General features: G+C 45.3%; 1 protein-coding gene across 2 annotated transcripts in view; it reads left to right on the top strand.

Moving 5' to 3' along the window:
* PRKN (parkin RBR E3 ubiquitin protein ligase) overlaps nucleotides 1–22,680 on the top strand; it is a 1,348,128-nt gene extending 1,325,448 nt beyond the window's left edge. For both annotated transcript variants that reach the window (XM_043592715.1, XM_043592714.1), the window contains exons 11-12: nucleotides 13,108–13,225; nucleotides 20,309–22,680. In XM_043592715.1, coding sequence (XP_043448650.1) covers nucleotides 13,108–13,225; nucleotides 20,309–20,421 — 231 coding nt within the window. In that variant the 3' untranslated portion in view covers nucleotides 20,422–22,680. The remainder of the gene's footprint in view (nucleotides 1–13,107; nucleotides 13,226–20,308) is intronic.
* Nucleotides 22,681–26,380: the final 3,700 nt, after the last annotated feature.

Below are 26,380 nucleotides of genomic sequence, written 5' to 3'. Positions count from 1 at the left end.
TACAGCCTTCGGCCAGACACTCTATTACATATTAGTACTCCAACGAGTTCTTTCCAAATATATGTGTATGTGCAATCTACATCTGTATCTGTAGATATATAATAAATATATAGAAATTAATTCTAACCTATTTATTTTCTAATTTTAAATTGTGTAATATTAATAATAATGTGTATATGTATTCCCCCCAAAGAGACAGCAATAGTTTTTAAAATGTGAGAACAAAAACAATTTTGTTGACATCCTTGTGCCTGAAAGGTACTGCAGTATTCTGACTCACCAGCAGGGGGCGGGCCGCTCACAAGAAGTGGTCGTCAAGGAGAACATCCGTTAGACTTTGCTGGGACTCTGGGAAAGTTGGGAGGGCCGCTGTCTGCAGAGGTGGGAGTTGTCAGTAAGGAGGTGGCAAGGGACGTTACCTGGGCATTCGATTTTGATGAGAAAAGTGATGACACTTCAAAGCTGGCATTCACCTGCAAACATTCCCATCTGAACTGAACCAACTATGTTTTTGGTGATTAATGACAATCTAATCCTTTTTGGAAAATAGATTTGTTCTTGACTTTTAGAATTGGGATTTACTTTTCCAAGTGCTGGCTAAACAGGTGTAACAAGTACGTTTCCTAAAGCAGGAAAGAGAAAATGCACGTGAACAGTAGTCTCTCAAGTTGTTCTAACTTACCTATACATTAGCAACAACCCCTCGGCACAAATTTTAAAACCTCTCTAAGGACGCTTTGATTTACCTGTATTTTTCAAAGGAGACTTAAGGCCAATCCAGACCTTCAGCAGCCTTTTTAGTTTATACAAACTCGCATAGTCTGATATTCCCACCTCTATAAGCCAGAGATGATGGTGATGATAAGGAGGGTGAGGATGATGGAGATGATGATGGTGGTGAAGGTGATGATGATGGTGACAGTGATGGCAAAATAATGACAATCATGATGAGAGGAAGCAGGAAGTTAGCATTCAGGGGTACCGTGCCTTGTACTAAGCCCTTTGCCCATTTATTGTACTGGCCCACACCAACCCTGTGAGGTAGGTACCACATTCTTCACACTTAGGGATGAGCAGACACCGAGTTTGGCCACCTGTCCAGTTACACAGCAAGTAAAAAAAACGAAGCTGGGGCTTAACTCAGGCATGATAACTTCAAAGCCCCACTCTGAACCACCACCTCTGACACAGACACCTCTAAATATTCACTGACAAATTTTCACTGCGTGAACAAAAACCATCGTCCTCTTTTGAGCCACAGATCAGGTATCAGGCCAACATTTCACCTCACTAATGCAACGTGGAAGACATATAGGAAAATGCAGGAAATTGCTGTCTTTAGCCGTCTAATATGTAAGACAGAAGACATTCCGCTCCCACCCCTGTTTCACACACGCACACGCACACGCACACACACCATTCCTTCTCATGATGGGTAAGCAATAAGCAATAAGCAGGCCTATGCAATTAACCTAATTGTTGCAATGCCCCATACGAGACACAGCTGATCGCACGTAGAGCCATAACGCTGAATCACAACAAAACCTTCACCTCCCAGCAACACCAGCCACTGCTTTGTAGCTCGACAACTAAACTCATAACAGAGAAAAAGCTTACCCTACCAACCGAGGGAGATGGTCCTCAAACCTCCCTACACCTCACAACTCCCCACGGTGTTCTTAAAGATTCAAATCCAAACCTGCTGAACGCAAATCTTCAGGGTGTGAGCTCAAGAATCTTTTTTTTTTAAATCCCTCCGTGACCCTGAAGCAGTGGGCACCTGGCCACCACTTAACAATCATTCCAGATGGATTGGAACAGCAGTATTAAAGATACTCCTGAAACATGAGAGTCTGGTCTTAGTGTATGCAGCTTCTCAAAAATATGTTTCCTAGGTCGCCTGGGTGGTTCGGTCAGTTAAGCATCCCACTCTTGATTTCAGCTCTGGTCATGATCTCACAGTTTGTGAGTTGGAGCCCTGCGTCTGACTCTGCACTGATAACATGGAGCCTGCTTGGGATTCTCTCTCTGCCTCTCTTTTTCTCTGCCCCTCCCCCCAAAATAAATAAATGAACAACAAAAAAAGATACTCCTAAAGGATGCTAAGCCAAGATGGGCTCATGTCAGTAAAAAGGGCTTGATAACAACAGCCTTTTCCCCCGGGAATTGACCGTCAAAGGTCTAACACAGACTGTCACCTGGGCACAGATGGACCTCTTGAAGGATGCTCCAGGACTGTCTCGTGGCTTAGAAATAAGTGTCAGTTAGAGCTGTAGCAGTGAGGTGAGTCTCTGACTGCCCCCCCCCCTTGTGGATCCAGCGGGTGAGCCAGGAAGCAACAGGAGTAACTTTGCTTTGTGGGCGTGGGCTTCCCGAGGGCCTTCTGGGGGACTCTGTTCTGCCCAGAAGGAAGGAAGCCCAGGAGTGTAAGGCACCGTGCAATGCTTCGAGGTGATAAGGACAAAGAGAAGGCATCGGCTTCGGCAGCTGGGGCCTCACCCCTGTCCCCTCTGAGAACCATTTCAACAGGCCACGTGGAAGGGAGAGCCAGACAGAAGACAGTGATGGCAGAACAGACAGCGGTGCTGAAGGAAGCAGGCGAGTGGGGCTCCGTGGCCGTGGCAGCGGAAGCCAAGGTCTCTCCCTCTTGCCTGTTGGTTGTGAGAAGTACTCCATGACCTCGTCACGGCCTCCAGTCCCCTAGTCCTCTTTGTAGCAGGTGACATCTAGTGATTATAGTTGCAAGAGCGTGAGGGTATGAAATCAGAGAGCTCAGGGTTTACATTCCGATTCTGCTGCTCACAGACTGCGTGACCTCAGGCACGTTCTGCCGTCTCTTGAAGCTGTGGTTTCTTCAGCAGAGACAGTTGATAACAAACCCTGCCTTTTAGGGAGGCTACAATTGCTAACTTAAAGATCGCCATCGGGGTGCCTGGGTGGCTCAGTTGGTTGGGCATCCGACTTGGGCTCAGGTCATGACCTCCCAGCTTGTGAGTTCGAGCCCCGCGTTGGGCTCTGTGCTGACAGCTCAGAGCCTGGAGCCTGCTTCGGATTCTGTCTCCATCTCTCTCTGCCCATTCCTTTCTCTCTCTCTCTCTCTCTCGCTCTCGCTCTCTCTCTCTTTCTCACAAATATAAATAAACATTTAAAAAAAAAAAAAAGATCACCATTAAGCCCCTGACACAGAGAGCACCCTTGCTGATGCGATAGAAACTGTCACCATTTCTTCTCCAAACCCTTCCCCTCCTGGCCTCCAAGATCCCAGAGGAGCCGGCTTCCCTTCCTTCTGCACCTGCTCACTGCAGACTGTAAACCCACAACTTCACGGTGTCTCGGCACGACTCCTAACACAGTTTTGTGTTAGCCCACACCAAGTGAAGTCTTCTCCATGCACTCAGCAGAAAAACCAGCAAAGGGACGAGAAAGAGAGCTGCCTCCATGAGCATTTGAGGAATGGAATGCCCTATTGCTTATTGGGAAAGGACGTTGAAATGCTGTTTCTAAGTTATACACAAACTAGTTAATGCCCTGGGGTGGGGGAGGGGAGGGAAGTAACCTCTGCCACCAAAGAAGGAAGGAAGGAAGGAAGGAAGGAAGGAAGGAAGGAAGAAAGAAAAGAAAAGGAAAAGAAAGAAAGAAAGAAAAAAAGAAAAATCCTACCTTAACAATTTTCTACGAGTTAACTTCTAATTTTTCAAGGCTATAAAACACCTGGGCCCTAACCGGCGGTAGGTAGGTAGTCAGAGCGACCTCTCCCAAGAGACAGTTGGCTGTCAGGCAGGCATATCAGAAACTCCTCGAGCACGGAACTAAAAAACATTTCACACAATCCCCATTTGGCCTTGTTGCTAAGGTGCTGGCTAATTCCTCCGGCCCCGGGCTTCCTCCTCTTGGCTCAGATCATTGAACGTGGGCATCTCCACAAGTGTCCTTGGCATCTCGTCTCGCCTGTGCTCCTAAGGCATCCACATAGCTTCAGGCATCTCTCTGAAGAACGGGCACTGAGATCTCTCGCCCCTGCCCCCACCGTGGGTCCCTGGGCTTTCTTCCAACACCCCCAGCTGCCTCCTGGGCCTCTCTACCGGGCTGGCCAGCCAGTGACTGGACACGCCATGTGCCCGCAGCTCGTCCTTCCCCCATATCACGTCTTCTTCCCATGCCTCACCCCTCAATCTAATAAGTGTCCCCACTGTCGTGCAAGGTCGGACTGGCCAGTGTCGGTGACAGCTTGCACCCCTGCCGCCCCGTGTTTCACACCTAAAGCCGTCCTCATGCTCCAGATGTGCCTGTGGTTCGGCATTGGCTCCTGAATGACCACACTGTGGTGGGAACGTGGACGCTCAGGAAGCAAACAGACTTAGGTCTACGTTTCCATCTATATCTCCTTGGGGAGGCGATATAACCTCTCCGGGCTCATTTTCTTCATCTGCAAAATAAGGATAGCATTTGCACTGTATTACGTGTGGGATTATTACAAGGATTAAAGGTGATAGAAACAATGTGTTTCGCACATAGTAGGTTCTCAACAAATGGCACCTCTCGTTATATAAAAACAACCTGCTTGCTAACCTGCTAATTGTTAATGAACACAGCACCCAATGACCCATCATCCAAGCCAGGATACTTCTGAGACAGAAGGGCATTTTAACAGTTTTGCTGGGACATTAGATATACACCGGTTTTATCTTAGGTGTTCTGAAAGACAGGTTTTATTACTCAGGAATATGAAGCCCAGCAGATTAGGAAATGACTGCCATGGAAAAGATAGTCTATTACTCACAGATCCCGAGAGGAGGGCAGGTGACACCCTGCGGGACCACATAGGGAAGCCCCAAGGTTGGTCAGGAGGCACAGGGAGCAGGGGAAACGTGGACAAGAGCTTTTGGTGGTTTCCATGCGAAGGAATGGGTGAGGCAGGGAAAGGGGGCTTTGGATCAGCTCGGTTGAACGATTTCATGAGATGTGGGGTGCAAGAGCCATCCCTAATTGCCTGGTGCCTACCTGGCCCGGGTGTGATTAGGACAGGACACGGTGGCCAGGAGTGTGGGAGCCCAGCAGAGGAGACAGCTGGGGTATGGGCTCCGGACTGGCTGGTTTGCATATGAGCAGCATGCTCCCATCTATCTCCGGAATTAGCTAGCCCTGGGAGGGGTGGTCTCTCGGGTGTCAGTGAGGCCCCAGATGTCAGAGCATCAGAATACAATGACGTCTGATACACAAGGCAAACAAAGCCTTATGGTCGCCCTATCAATATGAGAAGTCTGTCCTCTGTGCCCACCCCCACCTCCCCTATCAGTGCCACCCACTGGTCTGCCTAGGGCTTTTCTCCCCCTCGGCGTCTTGGGAAAGTTCCTTTGCAGTAGCCCATGCCTAGCCCAGGCGGTGACAACCTAACGCTCCAGATCCTAACTGGTCCCTAGAATAAGTAATCAGATTTTCAGTATTTCTAATACTGCAGAAACTGTACACACGTTTGAAATAAGGAAGGGATGTGCTTTCTTCCATGCGCAAAACTCTTCAAAACCCGGAGTCTGTAAAGGAAATGATGACAAAGCAAAAGCCAGAAGATGAAAACAGAAATTGCTGCTCTAGCGTTTTCCTTTTCCCTCTTCTCCCGTGAATCAAAACCTCCTTACCTACCTCCCAGCCCGCTCAGGTATCCCAGGCGGACTGACAGATCCAAATCAGTTCAGCCGCACGTGCAAATGGTTACACAAGAAGTATTTTGTTACTCCGGGTGTGAGTTCGCAGTACCCTATCTGGAGGGACCTTGGGCCGGGGATGTTGGATACACAGACGTTTGGGAGCAATCTGTTTTCATATCATGTTACAGTTGCTACAGATAACCTAAAGTATCACTTACACTCATCACAATTTCAAAATAATGGTAACTTTACATCAACCCCTGGATCCTGCTAATGTGTTCCACCAACAAAACCCATACAGCATTAGGTCAAAAATTATTATTTTATTATTTAACAACCATATTGCAAGATAGCTGGCATCCTCTGAATTTTATATTAGAACATTCTGAGAAGTCCAAAGACTGCCAAAGGGAACCATGGCACAAAAGAGAAAAGTTGAGAAGCCCACTCTAGACCAGGGGCAAGTATGGTAGGTCAAGTAACGGCCCCTCATCGATAGTTGCCCATACCCGACTCACTGACCCCTGGGGATATGGTGCCTTGTCAGAAGGGACTTTGCAAACGCGATTAAGGAGTGAGTCCTAGATAATCAGTGGGTCCAAAGAAGGAAACCTTTCCCAGATGAAGTCAGAGAGATGGGGCAGACGAAGAGGCAGGAGAGATTCGAGCATGAGAAGGATTCCGTCCACCGCTACTGTTGACGAAGGGAGCCAAGAACCAGGGGATGCAGGCAGCCTCTGGAAGCTGAGAATGAGTCCCAGTTGACAGCCGGTCAGGAAGCAAGTCCTCAATCCTGCAAATGCTTGCAGCGGAATTCTGCCAATAGTCCTAGGCAATATGTACATGAATGAACATGGCTGTTCCAATAAAACGTTATCTACAGCACCGTGGCAAACCAGACGTGGCCCGTGGGACATTGTTTACCTACCCTTTCTCTAGATTACCGTCGACTTCACATCACCGTGGGTACGGATGTATTTGCAGTCATTTCGGCCACTTTATTTTATACTTTCCGTATCTTTCTATATTGCTATACTTCCATTTCTTGCCTTCTCTTTAACTTTTCGTTGGTCTGCTGTTTCCATTAATTTTTTCTTGTTTAGAAGCCAAGTGCTTTCTCTCTTTTCTTTTAATGATTACACTAGAAATGTAAACATATATCAGTGTAACAAAGTCCATGACTCTCAGCCTAAATAACATAAGTACCTTAGAGCCACTTAATCCTTTTACTTACATGCAATTCTTGTCTAGCATTTTAGTTCTACCTTGGTTTTTTAAAACCAGCCAATGGAACATGATTTTGATAGTTTTGTATAGTCAGTATTTGCTTTGATTTATCTGCATATGACCATTTTCTTTGCTCACAGTTCCTTATTTTAAAAAAAAATTTTTTAACTATTTATTTTTGAGAGGCAGAGAGAGACAGAGCACAAGTGGGAGAGGGGCAGAGAAAGAGAGAGACACAGAACCTGAAGCAGGCTCCAGGCTCTGAGCTGTCAGCACAGAGCCTGACGCAGGGCTCAAACCCACAAACCGTGAGATCGTGACCTGAGTTGAAGTCGGAGGCTTAACCAACTGAGCCACCCAGGCGCCCCTGCTCACAGTTCCTTCTTGTGATTCAGCTCTTCCTTTGGACTTTATCCTATGTAGCTGTTCCTTTAGTGAAGGTCTGTTGGTGAGAAATCCTCTGTATCTTACGTCTCTAAGTATTTTTATTAATGTTCACTTTGAAAATTAATTTTGCCTGTAGAAGATTCTAAGTAGGCTGACGTTCTCTCAGTACTTTGAGGACATTCTATTACCGTCTGCTGGCATCCAGGTGTCAAGAAATCAGCTGTCAGAGTAACTGTTACTTTGTAGATAATCTGTTTTCTTTGCCACTCTGTGTACCAACACTTCTCCTATTTCTCTGTGTCTAGAACTCTAGAGAAGTGTTCTACCTTTTCACTGTCCGCACTGACTCTCACTCTACTTTTCACGTTTTGTACTGATTGCCTCTGATCTGCAGTCTGTGTTTTTTCTTCAGTTTTATCTTCCGGTTCATGAGTTACCCCACATCTGTGTCTAATTTGCTATGTAATTCATCAAGTGAGTTTCTAATTCTAATCATTAGTTTCTTTGTGTTCAGAAAGAAATGCACGAAACAAACATGTGTCTTTTCCAAATGTGCCTGGTTAATCATGATAGTCTCTGATGCCTTTACCACACTTTGTATCCTTTAGGTGTTTGAGCATATCAAATATATTTATTTTGTATTCTGTATCTGATTGTTCCAGTATCCACACCTTTGTTGGTCAGGTTCTTCAGTTTTATATTTCTGTCACTTTCACTCATGATAGTTTGTTTTCTCCTATAGTTGCAACTTTTTTGTGTGATCTCAGGCTTTTTGGAATTTTATTTGCATGATTTTGTTTTTGAAGTTTGGCTTTTTAAAGTGCATTAATCTAGGGGCATCTGGGTGGCTCAGTCAGTTAAGCGTCCGACTTCAGCTCAGGTCATGATCTCTCAGTCGATGGGTTCGAGCCCCACGTCAGGCTCTGTGCTGACGGCTCAGAGCCTGGAGCCTGCTTCAGTTTCTGTGTCTCCCTCTCTCTCTGTCCCTCCCCTACTTCTCTGTCTCCCTCTGTCTCAAAAACAAATAAACATTTAAAAAAATTTTGTAAATAAATGAAGTGCAGGGGCGCCTGGGTGGCTCAGTTGGTTAAGCGTCCGACTTCGGCTCAGGTCACGATCTCACGTTCCGTGAGTTTGAGCCCCGCGTCGGGCTCTGGGCTGATGGCTCAGAGCCTGGAGCCTGCTTCCAATTCTGTGTCTCCCTCTCTCTCTGCCCCTCCCCCGTTCATGCTCTGTCTCTCTCTGTCTCAAAAATAAATAAACGTTAAAAAATTTAAAAAAAAAATAATAAATGAAGTGCAGTACTCTATGGAAAATAGTTCTGCTTCAGCCAGGTTCATGGGTATGCTACCAGAGCATTCTGAGTATTTCAAATTAACTTTTTGGCTTGGGTTCTTTTTTTCAGGTAATCAGGTAGTATGCATTCTTTTCACAAAACCTTGGGTGTAAGGCTTGGTGGTTAGGAATTCTCAAACTTTGTCTCCCCAACCCGCATCACCATAAGGCTGAGACCAGCACATAGCTTTATTAATTCTTTACCAATTCTCTCTTCTGGGAAGATTTTTTTCCCATCAGCTGAGGATATCACCCCTCCGGAGTCTAGGTTGTGTGTGTGTAATGGGAAAATTTGATTCCACCTTCCACCCTGCTCCGGTCCAGGTTTTGTCCGGTCTATACTCTCAGGGCCTGTAAAGACCCAGCTCTGGGCACCCTGAGACAAAGAATACAGCCCCATAGCAAACCCCAGATTCCTCCCTCCTTTACCCAAGAGGGTTTTCTCTTTCTTTTTTAAATTTTTTTAATGCTTATTTATTTTTGAGAGACAGAGTATGAGCAGAGGAGGGGAGACACAGAATCCAGAGAAGGTTCCAGGCTCTGAGCTGTCAGCACAGAGCCTGACACGGGGCTTGAACTCAAGAACCGCGAGATGATGACCTGAGCCAAAGTCAGATGCTCAACCGACTGAGCCACCTAGACACCCCCATTTATTTTTAACTTTTTAAAATTTCTCATTCTAGCCATCAGGGATTTCCTGTATTCTCCCACCAGATCAGCCATGCATTAAGTAAAGATTTTTCTTCCATATTTCATCCATCATTTTTAGGTGCATAGACCTGAGAAGAATTGCATTTATTGTACAGCGAGCCATATTGCTGAAAAGAATTTTGAAATTAGTTTTTACTAAGTAGAACTATGTATTTCTCTGATCTATATGCCCCCGCAAACAATTTTCCAGCATCACTTTAGAGATACGAGCTCCTGGACCTTAAAAAAGAAAATCTTGGAGCATATGGTTAGGGGATGTTTGCTTTGTATCACTGAGGATTAAGCCCACAGGTGAATCTGAGCTGATTGGAAGATGTGTACTTAAGATACAAACCTACTTACTAAATCTTGCAACTACTGTCATCGACCACAGCTTTATCAGCCTGCACTCTCGGCCAGAGTCATCATTAAATCATCCCGGGGCCAAAGGAAGTTCTCAGTACCTGTGGTTGTTCTTAGCCAGTAAACTTACTCTGTTTTATCCTAACAAAGTATTGACAAATCACATGACAGCCTCTGAGTTATAAAGGAGGCCTCCTTTGTGAATGGGATAGCTAATTCACAGAAAGAAATTTGCTTCACTGCAAGGCCGTCATTAGGATGCACCCCACGTGCCCCACCGGCTTCTTGGGGCCTTATCCCTGGATGCTTATCGTGTTAGCGTCATTCCTTCATTACTCAGCCGAAACATCGCGAGTGCCTACCAGGTGCCAGGCAGATCCTGGTCGTGGGAGGAAGATACCAACGTGATCCTGGCCCTGGACAAATTCGCTTTCTATTGGAAACAACAGAAACATACATGCGAATTACAGTAAAAACCACTAAATGCTGCAAGTTAGGTACAAACATAGTTATTTACCTCAGAATACATCATTCTTTTTTGAGATGTTATTGAAATATAACATTATATTAGTTTCAGTGCACAGCATAATGATTTGATATATAGACAGAGAAATGATTACCACGAGTTTAGTTACCATCCATCACCATACGTAGACAATTCTTTTTCTTCTCCTAAGAGCTTTTAAGATCTGCTCTCTTAGCAAGTTTCAAATATATAATACAGTATTGTTAACTATAGTCATCATGCTGGACATGACATCCCCAGGATTCATTTATTTGATAACTGAAAGTGTGTCCCTTGTGACCCCCTTGACTTACCTCTCTCCCGAACCCCACCCCTGGCCACTGTCAGTCCATTCCCTGTAGCCGCGAGTTCAAGTTCAGGTTCCACATACGAGTGACATCATATGGTATTTGTCTTTCTCTTGGACTTATTCCACTGAGCGTAATGCCTCCAAGGTGTATCTGTGTGGTCACAAGTGGCGGCACACTGTGTAACCACAGCCGCTGCACGAGTTTACATCTCCACCAACGGTGCGCAAGGCTCCCTTTTCTCCACATCCTCACCAACACTTGGGATCTCTTATCTGTTTGCAATAGCCATTCTACCAAGTGTGAGGTAAATAGCTCACGGTGGCTTTGATTTGTATTTTCCTGGTGATTCGTGATGGGGAGCACCTTTTTACCGTGCCTTCTTTGGAAAAATGTCTGTTCTGATCCTCTGCCCATCTTTTTCCCTCAGATTTCTTGGTTTTTTTTGCTATTGAATTCTAGGAGCCTTATATACAGTTTGGATATTAACCTCTTATCAGATATCTGATTTGCAAATATTTTACCCCCATTTCATTCCGCTGAACGTTTCCTTTGCTGTGCAGAAGCCTTTTAGTTTGACAGAGTCCCCCTTGTTTATTTTTGCTTTTGTTGCCTTTACTTTTGGTGTCTTTATTAACACTGAAACACTTTAACATTTCAAAAGTATTTTGAATGTGACAGTGAATGTGCTGGACGTTGGATTCGAACGTGGGACGGAGGGTTCTACTCCCCAGACGTGGCGTCTCAGATCCAAGTGCCTCCCTGCACCGGGGCCATAAGAGGATGACTGCCTACTAGCTCTTGCCTTCATGCTCACCACCTAGAAAACCTGCCACCTGCCACGCATGATGGTGCTGGGCAGAGTTTGATGCTCAAAGCACAGTGTCATGGGCGAGGAACTTGTGTGTGAGCACCTCTGGTTTGAGTTCCCATCTTTCAGGTTTTCCAAATTTTTGCATTTGAGAGGCACTGATGCTGCTGCATAAGTGTAAGCATCCTGAACTTGGCACCTGACCTTTGCCACTCAGAGGGCTCATCTGTGAGTTTGTTAACTTATTAGACACCGCACCGTTTCCTCTAGGTTATTATGACAAGCAACTGAAATGATGGGAGTCAACGTGTAAAAACGAGTGTTATGAATTTGTTGAGTATTATCATTATCATTATTATTAGAGTAATATCAGAGTGTTAGAGCATGTTTTGGTATTTGATTTCTTACCTACTTTATATTTAAAGTTAGTAAGGAGTTGATTTTCATAGTTTCTTAATGTAAATTAGCTCTGGGAATATATTAAAATAATTATTACAAGTTAACCAAATGACTTGAATGCTCACAAAAAAATTTGCTTAGATGCTATAGAAGCCAAAATGGAGGGATTCTATTTGGATTAACATGTTGAAATATTTTAGATATAGACCGAGACTACACGTGTCTTGTACTGAATCCAAAAATGTACCAATCCATGGGGCGCCTGGGTGGCTCCGTCGGTTAAGCGTCCGATTCTTGGTTTCAGCACTGGTCACGATCTCGTGGTTCGTGAGATCGAGCCCCAAGTTGGGCTCTATGCTAACAGCACGGAGCCTGCTTGGGATTCTCTGTCTCCCTCTCCCTCTCCCCCTCCCCTGCTCTCTCTTTCTCTCTCTCTCAAAATAAATAAATAAACACTTTTTAAAACGTACCAATTCTTTTTCTGCACACGTCATCCAATATCGAAGTAAGCGGGAAAGACAGCAGCGTCTGAGTGATTAGACAGGAGCAGAATGAATGTCTGCAGTGGTTGCATGAAACGCCCCCTCCTCCTGTGCTGAGGGTCGGGGATGACTCAGTCCTCTGCGTGAATAGTGTTTGCAAACATTTCTGAGAGCTCACCGTGCGATAGATCCCGAGGTAATTCATAGCATCACTTCACAACACGTGTCAGATACTAGTCCCACGCCTTCAAAGAAACACACTCCGTGCTTGAGACCCCCAAAGGCATTTTTTAATTCCATTTAAGAGATGAGACCTTTCAGAGAGGTGAAGGGGCGTCTCAGAGTCACCCACCCGGCTGCGGCCGGGACGGGAGCCCGGGCAGATGTCCCCTGAGCCCAGAGTCCTCACATGGGCTGTTCCCGGCTCTCTCTGCATCCCCAGCCACGTCAACTTTGTTTCCTTCTTCTGGCTCCTGAAGACAGAAGACCGTTCCCCAGGTGCAAGAATGAAGGATAACAAGATGAAGAACATTTAAATGTCCCACTCTCCAGCTTTGGACAACTGTGTAACTCCCTTGATCCTCGATGGAAAATAAAAGTGAGGACACTCTCCTGACAAAGCATCGAACAAAGAAGTGTCTGTAGAGCACTGATCACCCTGCCTGCACATTGGACACCTGATAGATGTTATTTATTACAATTATTCAAAACAACAAAAGAGAGGATCTCGCACTATAAAATCAAGCCGTGTTTTCTTAGCTTGCAAGCGAAGGGCCCATACCAAGAGAAGTATATCCCATCCATGTCAAACCTTGTCCACCACTTGCCAAGTGACTTTGTGTTTGTTCTGCCTGAAGACACTTCTGTCTCGAAGAAGTTCCCATATCGGTGTTTCAAGGATCCTCAACCCTGACATAAAGATCCGAATTTCAATTCTTTTTGTCTTTATTCGCAGGCCTACAGAGTTGACGAGAAGGCCGCGGAACAAGCTCGGTGGGAAGAGGCCTCTAAAGAAACAATCAAGAAAACCACCAAGCCCTGTCCCCGTTGCCATGTGCCAGTTGAAAAAAATGGTGAGTCTGGGCTACGAAAAAAAGTGAGGATTTGGTGAGCTTCTTGGAGAACATGAGCTGCGTGGTTATAACAGTCAGGAATTCTAGGAGGATGTGTAACTGAATAGTAGTTCAGTACTCAGGGAATTTGGAACCATTGGCCAGAGTGCAAATCTCTCCACTGTCCCACATCAAGTCTCTTAACTGCCTAAACCCACGGTCCTCCTCTGTCAAGTAGAGATGAAAACAGAAGCTGTCCCCCAATAGTAGAAGCATGAGACGTCATGCAGGGCAGATACTCGGCCAAGTGCCTGGCATAGAGAAAGCACTCCATAAACCCTAATTACCCTTATTATTATTTATTATTAATAATATTAGGCACTTTGTATCTGGTAAGTTGTCTACTATATATATATATATATATATATATATATAAAACCTTGGACTGTGAGTAACTTGTCCTGCTAGTGTTCCACAAGATGAGCAAATATTTCTAATAAAGTTTAGCTTGATAGATGAGCGATATCTTTTGCAATACGAGTCGTACGTGATGCTGAATGTCACATGATCACAACTGAGCCAATGGTCCTTAAAATTCACTTTGATACACAAGTGCTTTGAATTAAAAGTATGTTTCGGAATGAATTATGCTTGCAAACCAAGGTTTTACTATATATATATATATATATATATATATATATATATGTATATATATATATATATTTATATTTCCTATTCCAGTATTTCTCACTGTATCCCCCATAGTATTCTGGTGTCTAGAGACACTCAGTGGGGAAAGGGGGAATGTCACCATGCCAAATACATTTGCCAGGTCATTCCTACTAGAGCCCCCTCTTGGATAATACCAACAACACAAACAATTAACTTGTATTGAGCATTTGTTCTATGCTTGTTCTAGGTTCCTTACAATTATCACATCATTTAGCCCTCACAGGAATCGCATAAGGAAGCTATTCTTATTATCCCTGCTCACAATATACATTGGCAATCCAGACTTCCTTCTGTAAAAGAAATCTGTTTAATTTTGTTTAATGGACAGGTTCCCACTTCTTTTGGCCATGATATTCTTTTTTTCCTCCTCACACCCACTTGTGTACCTTTCAATGGCAGCACACACTCTGGGCTCTGATGTCCCCATCCCTGCTGTGGGACATTTAGTACTCGACGTTACTACGACACTTGCCTCCTTTATTAGAGTATCCTTCGCATGAATCTGTTTCTCAATAGAGTTATTCCTTTGGCCTTCTACCAACTACTCTCTAAATTTTGAGAACGTGAACTGAAACTTTGGGGATGCCGCTGGATTAGCTGACATTAACCGCAGGCGGTCTTTTAGGAGCCCACAGTTGTGCCCTGGTTTGCGTGAGTCAACAGGCTTAGAATCACAGGGGCCACACTCGAACGGTTCTCTCCCTGACGATGCTCCAAACCCAAGGCATCAACTCCCAAGAGGGGCTGCTCTTCCTTCCTTACACACCCCGTCACACCCGTGCCTCCTCATAAATGCTGGAGGCCACCGTGCCTACGGGGACACCGGGGAGAGCTGGCAGACGGAAGGACCGCCCTTCCTGATCCCGTCCTAATGGACAAGTGACCCCTGTCATACGCTGTAGGACACGGAGGGAGGCCCGCTCAGCTCCGCGATGCTGTGTCTACACTTGCAGCTGCGGTGTTATTCTCCTCCTGAGTGTGCCCTGCTCCCACGATCGCGTGGCGGTCCTGTTGCCTGCCGGCCATCGTTGCACAACCCGCCCCTGCTCTGCGGCATTCAGTCTATATTCAGAGTTGTACTTTGGGCCGCCCCGTTCACGGTCAGTCTGATACCCCGCAGCAGCCAGTGGGGTACCTGCCACTGTCAGTCCTGGATGTGCCGGCCAGCTTAAAGCCATCACGGCCCCCGGAGCCCGTCCTAAGTGTCAGACACCTCTGCGTGGGTGAGGTAGGGGCGGCAGCCCTGCCCGATGAGAAGTAAAACGAAGCACCAGGTACACTTTTCCCACACTCTCCCCACTAAGCATGAGCGGCACCTGCCCGGCAGGCCTCTAACGGCTGGCTCGCCGTGGCGTGAAGCCCGGCAGTCTGGAGGTGCGCCCCCCCCCCCCCCCGCCTCTCTTTCCTCGGTCATGCCCTTCAGGAGGTCTTTATTCTTGCAAACGGGAGAGTGTAAGCACATCCCAGAGCGGCAGGAACGGGGCTCAGTTCAGGCCAGGTCCCCGGCGGAGTCAGTGGTCTCCTGGCAACAAATAGATCCGCGTGGGCCGTGAGCCGCTGTTCTCCGTGCGCTGGGTTGTGCCCTGGGTTGACACTCCAGTGCGCACAGAGGACGTCAGCGGAGCCAGGGGCAAGACCTCTTCCGGTCCTCACCGCTGGAGCGGTGATGCCGTGTAGACAACCTGAGGTCAGAGGAGACGCAGAGACCCTTCACGAACGCTCACTTCACGATGCAAGTTCAGTAGCGAGAGACCGTTCTGTTATCACCAAAGGTCAGGAGCCTTGTCTGTCTGTCCCCCAGGCCCAGAAGAGTCCTGACAGATATCTGTTGAATTAACAAGTAGCTAGTAAATACATGAACAGATATTTTATATAAAATATGAGAGAGAGAGCAAGCTAGCAGAGCGCAAAAGCCTGAGGGCTAAGAGTTGTCTTCCCGGAGGGGCGCCTGGGGGCTCAGTGGGTTAAGCATCCGGCTTCCGCTCAGGTCGTGATCTCACGGTTTCTGAGTTCAAGCCCCGCATGGGGCTCACTGCCATCAGCACGAAGCCTGCTTTGGATCCTCTGTCCCCCTCTGTGTCTGCCTCTCTCTCTCTCTCTCTTTCAAAAATAAAGTAAAAATTATTTATTTATTTTATTTTTATTTTTTTTAACATTTATTTATTTTTGAGACAGAGAGAGAGCATGAACAGGGGAGGGTCAGAGAGAGGGAGACACAGAATCTGAAACAGGCCCCAGGCTCTGAGCTGTCAGCACAGAGCCCGACGCAGGGCTCGAACCCACGGACCGCAAGATCATGACCTGAGCCCAAGTCAGATGCTTAACCAACTGAGCCACCCAGGCGCCCCTAAAAGTTATTTTTAAAAAGGTTTCCCAATCCACCATTTCTTTGAAATAGCGTGACTTAGTATAAATGGAAAGCACTGATTTTTCACCTATAGATTTTTAACCTATGAACAGAAAAGTTGAGACTTTAAGCTTATTAATGTTAGTCTCCACTGATTTCAAGCATGCAGCAGAGATACATGTGAGCTCTATGGGCCAGAAAAGCTTGTTTCATGATCTCGTCCTCAAAGTAAATTCATGATCTATTTCATGGTCATCTGAATCCCAGAAAGCAGTTCTTTGTGCAGCAAAGCTGTAATGAAAATGAGGCTCATTTCCATCTTAAACATAGGCTAAGCCTGCACTTCCTCGCGCAGCCTTCCACCTCGGAAAGTGGCTTCCTTCATTTCTGCCTCAAACAGATGAGATTCCAGTCCCATTCTCTGATCAAAAAGTGCCAGGGTGTTCAAGAACTTCTCCTCTGTCTTTAAACCTAATGAAAGAGTGGCTGGCCCCAGCCATGGGGCTGACGGGGCATAGGCTGGGCTTTTCATGGTTTGAGCATCAGTCGGTGGATAGAATTCTCTATAAGAGAAGCCATGTTTTCTTCATTCAAATGCCCTCAAAGTCACGTGAAGTTGTCAGCTTCTTGCTCACATTTACTTTTAAGTTGGCAAAGCTTTGGGGCACCTGGGTGGCTCAGTTGGTTAGGCATCCAACTCCTGGTTTCAGCTCAGGTCATGATCTCACCATTTGTCAGATGGAGCCCCAAGTCAGGCTCTAGGCTGATAGCTCAGAACCTGTTTCAGATTCTCCCTCTCCCTCTCTCTCTGCCCCTGCCCCGCTCTGGTATGCTTGTGCTCTCTGTCTCTCAAAAGAAATAAATACACTTTTAAAGAGAAGCTATGACCCAGCAATCGCACTGCTAGGAATCTACCGAAGGGACACAGGAGTGCTGATGCATAGGGGCACCTGTACCCCAGTGTTTATAGCAGCACTTTCAACAGTAGCCAAATTATGGAAAGAGCTTACATGTTCATCAACTGATGAATGGATAAAGAAGTTGTGGTTTATATATACAATGGAATACTACTTGGCAATGAGGAAGAATGAAATCCTGCCATTTGCAGCAACGTGGATGGAACTGGAGGGTATTATGCTAAGTGAAATAAGTCAGTCAGAGAAAGACAGATACCATATGTTTTCATTCATATGTGGATCTTGAGAAACTTAACAGAAGACTGTGGGGGAGGGGAAGGGGAAAAAATAGTTACAAACAGAGAGGGAGGGAGGCAAACCACGAGACTCTTAAATACAGAGAACTAAGGGAAGATGGGGTTGGGGGAGAGGGGAAAGTGGGTGATGGGCAGGGAGGAGGGCACTTGTTGGGATGAGCACTGGGTGTTGTATGGAAACCAATTTGACAATAAATATATTTTAAAAAATAAAAAAATAGACATTACAAAATAATTTTTAAAAATAATAAAAATAAATAAATACAAAAAAAAAGAAGTTGGCAGAGTTTTTAGAATTAGAGTCCCTGATTCTTCTCCATATTATGAGATCTAGCATACTGCCTTGCATATATTAAGCACCAAGGTGGAAAAGAAAGTTAATAACATGAATATTCTTTCTTCCTATTTCCTTTCTTCTTATTCTACAGAGCCATTATGTTTCTAGTTTCTATAACGAAATCTCATTTGTAATGTTAGTATTCCATACCCGTGAAAATTTGGTATAGTAGGAAAACATTATATTATTTATATCATAAATGTACAGTCATTAAATATGTGTGGAAAATTACACAGTCCTGCCAATGTGTAATCCTAAATGAGAAATATTAAGATGAAAGTATCATAGGTGAGTTTTTCCCCTGATTTTCTGCATATTTATAATTTTTTTTTCAATATATGAAATTTATTGTCAAATTGGTTTCCATACAACACCCAGTGCTCATCCCAAAAGGTGCCCTCCTCAATACCCTTCACCCACCCCCCCTCCCTCCCACCCCTAAATGATCTTTAAAACAAACCAAAAGGAAGTTGGAAAAGTATGGGATTTTAAATGCCCTTAAATTATCCTAAAACAAATTCCTTCAGTTACATATTCATAAATATTTTAAATCGGTGGAAGTTCTTATGCCAGGTTTCTAATAATAAAAATGAGACAGTGCTGAAGCAATTACCTAGAAAATTTGGCAAGAAAAAAATGACTTAACAAGATAATTGGTAAAATTGAATAATAGAGCACATCCAATGTTATATCGAGTTCAAGCAAAGAACCGCTTTTGTCTGAATTATCTAGGAAATTCGATCAGAAGCCATTCTCTACATGTAACTTCATACGAGTAACTCCCTCTGCACTCCACCGCAGACTTGATGTCTGAGCCCCAGAAGCAAATAAGAAATGAATTTAACAAGTGTGGGAAGGGGCGGAATCCCAAAGTGAATCCCCGAATAAGGGACCTTTCATCTCATGCGGCCAAGGCCCTGTTCCGTGAAAGAACAACAGATCCTGGTGAAATCTCAGACTTTGCCGTTTAAAAGTCCTTGGCCTTGGGGCGCCTGGGTGGAGCAGTCGGTTAAGCGTCCGACTTCAGCCAGGTCACGATCTCGCGGTCCGTGAGTTCGAGCCCCGCGTCAGGCTCTGGGCTGATGGCTCAGAGCCTGGAGCCTGTTTCCGATTCTGTGTCTCCCTCTCTCTCTGCCCCTGTTCATGCTCTGTCTCTCTCTGTCCCCAAAATAAATAAAAAACGTTGAAAAAAAAATTTTTTTTTTAAAAAATAAAAAAAATAAATAAATAAAAGTCCTTGGCCTTAAGAAAATTCTAGAACAGGGTAACACTGCTCTCTCACAAAGTGCTTTTGAGGAGTGAATGAGGTAGTACATGCAGCGCCCCCACTTCTCCCCGTCTGCTCACCCTAAATAAAAGTTTGAATCGCATTAAGGGCTGCGTTCCCTATGAGATACTTTCAATACTGCTGTCCCAACTCCTGTTTCAAGCCAAGTTATATTATATATTCCATATTAAGTTGCTAAGTATATTAACATCTATTTAAAACATCAACCTTGATATATATTTAGTAAGGAATTGACCCCGTTTGTGAAACACAAGGCATTTGTCTCTAAGTCCCATTTCAGGAGAAGTAAATAAAGTCAGATTTATAAATAAAATTAGTCCTAGATGAGGACGGCATGTTTCACCCTCACTCCTTTTTTTTTTTTTTAATTTTTATTTTGGGGGGGGGGCAGAGAGAGAGGGAGACACAGAGTCCGAAGCAGGCTCCAGGCTCTGAGCTGTCAGCACAGAGCTGGACGCGGGGCTCGACCCCACCGACCGTGTGGTCATGACCTGAGCCGAAGTAGGAACCCTTAACCCACTGAGCCACCCAGGCGCCCCTCGTCTTCACTCCTTTCTTGATGAAGGTCATTAACTGCACAACTTCCAGGGAGCTTTCCGACGGGTTTGCTTCAGTCCACGTTCTGCCCTTGGATTGCTTGAGACATTCCCTCAGAAACCCTTTTCTTTTTTTTTTTTCTTTTTTTCTTTTTTTCTTTTTTTTTTTTTAAGTTTATTTATTTACAGGGCGCCTGAGTGGCTCAGTCGGTTAAGTGGCAGACTTCAGCTCAGGTCATGATCTCGGGGTTGGTGAGGTCCAGCCCCACCGCCAGCTGGGAGCCTGGAGCCTGCTTTGGATTCAGTGACTCCCTCTTTCTCTCTGCCTCTCCCCTGCTCGTGCTCGCTCTCGCTCTCTCTGAAAATAAATAGATATTTTTAAAAATTGTAAGTTTATTTATTTTTGAGAGAGAGAGTGAGCAGGGGAGGGGCAGAGAGAGGGGGGAGAGAGAATCCCAAGCAGGCTGTGCGCGGACAGTGCCGATGTGGGGCTCGAACCCACCAACCGCGAGATCATGACCTGAGCCGAAACCAAGAGTGGGATGCTTAACCAACTGAGCCACCCAGGTGAGCCAAAAGGCATTTCTAGACCGGGGTGCCGGTGCGGGAAGTGGTGTCGTCCAGGCGTTCACCTGTGTCCTTTGCCCGCAGGAGGATGCATGCACATGAAGTGCCCGCAGCCCCAGTGCCGTCTGGAGTGGTGCTGGGCCTGCGGCTGCGAGTGGAACCGCGCCTGCATGGGGGACCACTGGTTCGACGTGTAGCTGCAGCCCTGCGCGCGCCCCCTGCCGGCCGGCTCGGAAAGGCGCGCGAGTCCCGCCATGCCCTGGTCTTCTGTCTCCAAATGCTCGCTCTCTCTCTCTCTCCCTCTCCCTCTCTCTCTCTCACGCACACGCAGCCCTCAAGGTCCTTCCAAAACTACAAAAACAAAGTCAGAGGAGAAGGTCCTCGCGTCTCTTGCTTTGTGCCCATGAAAAAGAGCGAGAAGTATTCTCAGGCCTCAGCAATACGCACAACCCAGAGCAGAGGTTCAAGCGCGGTTCCGCTTTTTTGTGTGGATGGCCATTCCCGCGTCATTTCGAGTCAGGCTAGACACGTACATAGAGATTCCTCAGGTTTTCTTCATTTCTCGCATTTTACCTTCAGCAACGACTGGGTGAGTTCTCTGTAAGACTGACCGCGACGGATTCTGAGCACTGTACTCACAACTTTAAGAGCAATGTTCTCACTTAAGGTTTCAGAGAGCATCTGTTCCCGAAGAACCACAGGCAATAGTCAAGACTGCCTTTATCCCCAAGAATCCTACTATATATATAACATTGACGGAACATCAACTAATCGGCTGGTCAACTAGTGAGAAATTATGAAAGCTGATTTGAATGTTGAATGATTAAATTCCAGGAGAGAAATCAAAACTCCATGTACTTTCATTCTATTTCATTATTTGCGACTTTAGAAAGAACTTGTTTTTTCTGAAAATAATTACAAAGTCTATAATTCGACCTCAGACATTCATTTTGCGGCTTGGAGAACAAGCTAGTACCTTTGGCTTCGCTGTAAATTTAATGGATAAGGGGCCCAGAGGGGAGACATTTTTATAAATGGCTTTATAATGGTTCTCGATGGTAACAAAAGTGCAGAGTATTAAAGCAGGATCTTTAAAGAAGGAGCATTTCCGGGGCTATGGAAATGAGGCCAAACCTGATTCTGCACCACAGGAGTTTATGCTCTCTCTGCACCTGCTCCCCATCTACACACCCCAGGGGCTCTGCCTACCCAGTGGGTTACTCCAGGGAGAGCCCTTTCCTCTAGGACAGTACAGTGACACCAGAAGTTTTCCTCACGTTGACATGGATCGAAATGGAGCCTTCGCCAAGTTTTTGTCTTTTTTTTTTTGAGGCATCCACAACACATCAAAAAGAGATGTGTTTCACTAAACGCAACAAACCTCGTTTCCTACAGCACACCCTACAGATGAAAACGTATAACCACCATCGTTTGTTCTCATTGTCTGTCTTCTCAGGGACAATCGTGACCACAGCATAATGAGTTTCACTAGCCCATGGGGTCCTCTTTGGATGTAGGGCACCTGGAAATTATCAAATCAGTAGCAAGGCTTCTCTTTGTAGACATAGCACCAGAAATCCTTGCTAGGGAGAGAGAGGGAATGACCTCAGAATATTTCCCAAGGACCTCTGTCCCTCTTTCCCTAACCATCCATCCAGGGGCAGTCCTGCCTGATCTCCCTCTTCTCTCAGAGGCTAGACCTGGGACAAGATGGGGTGTGGCAGCCACAGTGGCATTAACAGCCTCACTTGGCTTCGCTGTGTCAGAAAATCCAGCCTCCCCCACGTGACCCCAAAGCTGCCAGACTCATGTCAGGAAGCCCTTAAGATCACAGAGAGGTCCTGGAGAGCCATTATCTGTGAGTGTGAGAAAAAGGAGGGTCAGTAGGCATGAGCCCACGTGTCCCAGTATCAGTGATCAGTCCAAAACCCACTCAGGGCCCGACTGCACAGTACTGACAATCCCAGTAAGTAGGAGCTTCATACAGTGACCCAACGTGACAAATCCGACGGTTCCCTCTGTCATGTGGAGCACCCAGTATTTTATATCCACTAGAGTTTTGGGGTTTAGCGATACTGTTGTTTTTGCTTCCTGCCAAGCTTGCATGGTGTGTTGGATGTGTGAAGCCCGAACAAGGGTTGCTCTCATGGGTTCGGGCACCGTAGAAGTTTCTAGGTCTCTGCTCCTTTCCCGGTGGTGGTCTCTTTTATTTTTTCTCCCAGAGGAGGACACTGAAACAAGTTAAAGAAAAAACAGCATCTGTAAATGAATATGAATCACAAACCACTACAAATGAACGTGTTTGAGCATGAATGCTGTAACCAAATGTGAATGTATCAAAAAAGTAGAAATAGAATCTTTGCGGAAGAATATTTCTCTCTGAAATGTGTAAAGGAATATTTGACAACTAAATCTAAGGCTGTACTCAACTTATCAATAAAAGCATCAAAAAAGCTGTTGAGTCCCTCTCTGAAGATATATTTCCAATAAATGCTGAAGGTGTGGGAGGGAGGCACAGGACACCTCGCTCCGGGAGCCTCCCCCGTGGCCTGAAGGGATCGCCTGGTCAAGTAATGGCCATTTTTATGGCCATCAGTTGAAAATCTAACGGTTACTTTCCTGCCTTATCAGCAAACTTTTCTAACAAATGTCCAAAACAGAAGTTTGAGTCAGGAAAAACCACAAGGATTTTCTCTGTAGTGTCATTTCAGAAAAGCTCAGTGACCTTGCGTCGCTGTTGACGTGGGTGTGTTGACACCGCATTTCTTTAGAACTGTTTCAGTGGCTGTGAGTTGACAATGAGTCTGTGTTTGAGCAATCTGGAATGGAACGTTCTTGGAGAGCTCCTATACATATAGCGGGCAAGCCACATGCCATGAGGGCCCATTGGTACCAAGCACCACAGGAAACGCTCTGAAGAAACACAAAGTTGTTAGGAAGGGTGGCCCTGGTGCTGACTCTCATCTCCGGCGCTAAATTAGAGAGCTGGTGTCGTGAGTGGAAATGAATAAGCACAGAGGTGGAGGGCTTATTTGAAAAGAAGCAGCAGATGTGGGGGAAAGCCGGCATCATTGTTTGGGTGGGGTACGGGCTCCCACCAACACCCTTGCCTGGCTATGTTCTTGTACCATGGAAAGTATCGATGTCAGTTTTTAGAAGAAAACCCTATTTCTTTTGCTTTAAGGATTGTTTTTTTGAGAGAGAGAGAGAGAGCACACATGCAAGCATGAGCCAGGGTGGGAGTGTGGGGGGAAGAGAGAGAGAGAGGGGGAGAATTTTAACAAGGCTCCATGCTCATGAGGAGCCCAGTGCAGGGCTCAATCCCATGATCTTGGGATCATGACCTGAGCCAAAATCAGGAGTCGGATGTTCAACCGACTGAGCTACCCAGGCACTCCAAGAAAACCCTATTTCAAAACAACATTGAACCTGCCTCCCACCGCCTCTGAGTAAACTGTCCAACCCCAAACGTTTAAGAATTTCCACTGTGGCTTGGATAATCACGCAAAAAATAAGGTGAGAAGTGTTATCTGGGAAGACATTTGGCACACAATGGGTGACACTGTCTGGATGGGCCCACAGTGTTCCCTGATCCCATCATCCGTAGACTGAGAGAATCAACTTTGTCAGCATCAAGAGGTAATTGAATGCCAGAAGACTGACTCACGCTAATCCAACTTCTGAGAGAACAAAGTACAAAACCTAGAACATCAATTTAAATCTACATTTACAATGAGAAGCTCACACCCTGGTCTTCACACGTGATTTTCCATCTGCCTAGAATTTTTACAGCCCTCTTCACAACGCTCCCCTCTCCGCTTTGGCTGACCAATCTCAGGTCTCCATTTAATCAGCTTTTCCGGAAACCCTTCTCTTACCATCCTGGCCTTCATTGAGGGTCTTTGCCGTATGTTCCCAGAGCTGTGCTTCTTCCCACATCACAACAATACCAGACAATTCTCCAACTCTCCAGATAGCAACTGGGTGTCCTACAAGTCAATTCTGACACTACCAGGAGTAGGTGTCAGACCCCACAGGTTAGAGCTCAATTCCACAAGACTACCCTCACTTGAGATGTGGTGCAAGTCCCAGGTTACCACCTGTAATTCTCATTGGCTATGAACCCGGGGTTCCCATGGTCGCCTCTTCAGGCTTAGTAACCTGCTAGAATGACTCACAAAACTCAGGAGAGTGCTTTACTTACTACTACGGGCTCGTGATGAAGAGTCCAGACTCAAGAATCACTGAACGCAGAGATGCATAGGGCAGGGATAGGATGGGATCAGACCTGTGTGCAGAGCTCCCGTGTCCTCTGCAGGGGCCCCGCCTTCTCAGCACCAAGTGGGAAGCTCTCTGAAACCCGTTGTTTAGGGGTTTCTATGGAGGATTCATTAAGTAGACATGATTGATGAAATCATTGGCCATTAGTAATTAACTCCATTGCCAGCCTTCTGGAGACGGTTACGGACTGGGGCTGAAAGTTCAAGCCTCTAATCATACCTTGGTTTTTCTGGCAAGCAGCCCCTATCTTGAAGCCATCTGGGCACCCCCAACCACAGTCATCTCATTAGCATACAAAAGACACTCATCACTCCACAGAGATTCCAAAGCTTTGGAGAGCCATGTGCCAGGAATCAAATATGTATCTTATGTTTATTTATACTTATTATAAGTATATATGTTATTTATATTTATATTACATATATAAGTATAATTACATCTGATATTTATAATAAGTATATATGTAAATATAGATATGTGGCATTTATTATGTAAAACTTCACTCATTTATCCTCCCAGGAGCAGATAAGAACAGAACTATCATGCTAACCTTTGTCTCTAGCCCTAGGCTTGCCACAGACCAGGCTCCCTAGCCAGGGAACTTCATGCTTGAATTCTGAAGAAATCTACACGGAAAATCAAGATTCAGTGAAAAGCTTACCTGCTGAGCCTAGACTCAGAGCTCAGTAACTTAACGATGTGTTGACCAGTATTCCCCGGACAGATGTATCATTTTCCATTACAAACGTGTATCAGACACAAGCCAGGAAACCCTGGTGTCAGATGCGGTAACATTACCTCGAAGAGTTTCTGAGATATGTGGCCAAAGGGTTGGACTTTTAAACTCCCTATTATGACTTCACTGCCGTCCTTCCTCTCAGTGCCCCAGGTGACCTCACCTACGTGTCGAGTGTTCCTAAAAACTCTCCAACTGCACCAGCAGCAAAGGCTTACTCCACTGGGTTTCCTTTCTACAGATGGTTTGTTTCATCCACGATTCTTGGATCTTTAATTTCAACCTCAGGGAAACTGCAGTGACATTTTTGAAGAATGCTATTTGCAATCAAATCTCCACTCAGTGTTCTTTCCCTGTATAGTTTTCCTTATGTTTTTATTTTTTTTATAAAATAGGTATTCCTTTAGTATGTGCTCATTACAGAACATAAAGAAGGCAAAAAGAAAAACCGCCATCTAGAAATAATTATTTTGCATCTTACGTGTTTCTACTTAAAGCATGTGATAAAACATCTTATGTCAATAGATATCTTTTTTTAATATTTATTTATTTATTTATTTTTGAGAGAGAGAAAGAGACAGAGCATGAGTGAGGGAGGGGCAGAGAGAGAGGGAGACACAGAATCTGAAGCAGGCTCCAGGCTCTTAGCTGTCAGCACAGAACCCGACGCGGGGCTTGAACTCATGAACCAGGAGATCATGACCTGAGCTGAAGTCGGACACTTAATCGACTAAGCCCCCCAGGTGCCCCTGTCAACAGATTTCTAAATTGACAATATTCCAGGGCTTCAACATGGTCTTCTGTATGCTAATTAAGTAAGCTAATCTTTTAAGCTTTCAGATCTAAATCAAAAGCATGTCTTTTATATAGTCATTAAACAATTTGGTTATGAAAAGTATCCCGCAGCCCGAAAAAATATGTTTGCAGTATAACGTTAAGTGAAAGGAGTTTACCAAAATTGTGTGTGTACTGTAACTGAAACTGTTGGAAAAATTCTAAGAAAAAAATGATTGAAGAACACACATTAAAATGCAGTTTGCTATGGTGATAAAATTACATGTGATTTCTTTTTTACTTGTCTCTACTTTCCGTGTCTTTTGGCAGCGTGAAAACTCACTTTAAAGGAAAATAATAGTTTT

This window comes from Prionailurus bengalensis, chromosome B2 (assembly GCF_016509475.1).
Source record: "Prionailurus bengalensis isolate Pbe53 chromosome B2, Fcat_Pben_1.1_paternal_pri, whole genome shotgun sequence".
NCBI lineage: Eukaryota > Metazoa > Chordata > Mammalia > Carnivora > Felidae > Prionailurus > Prionailurus bengalensis.
This window is presented reverse-complemented; position numbering and strand designations above follow the sequence as displayed.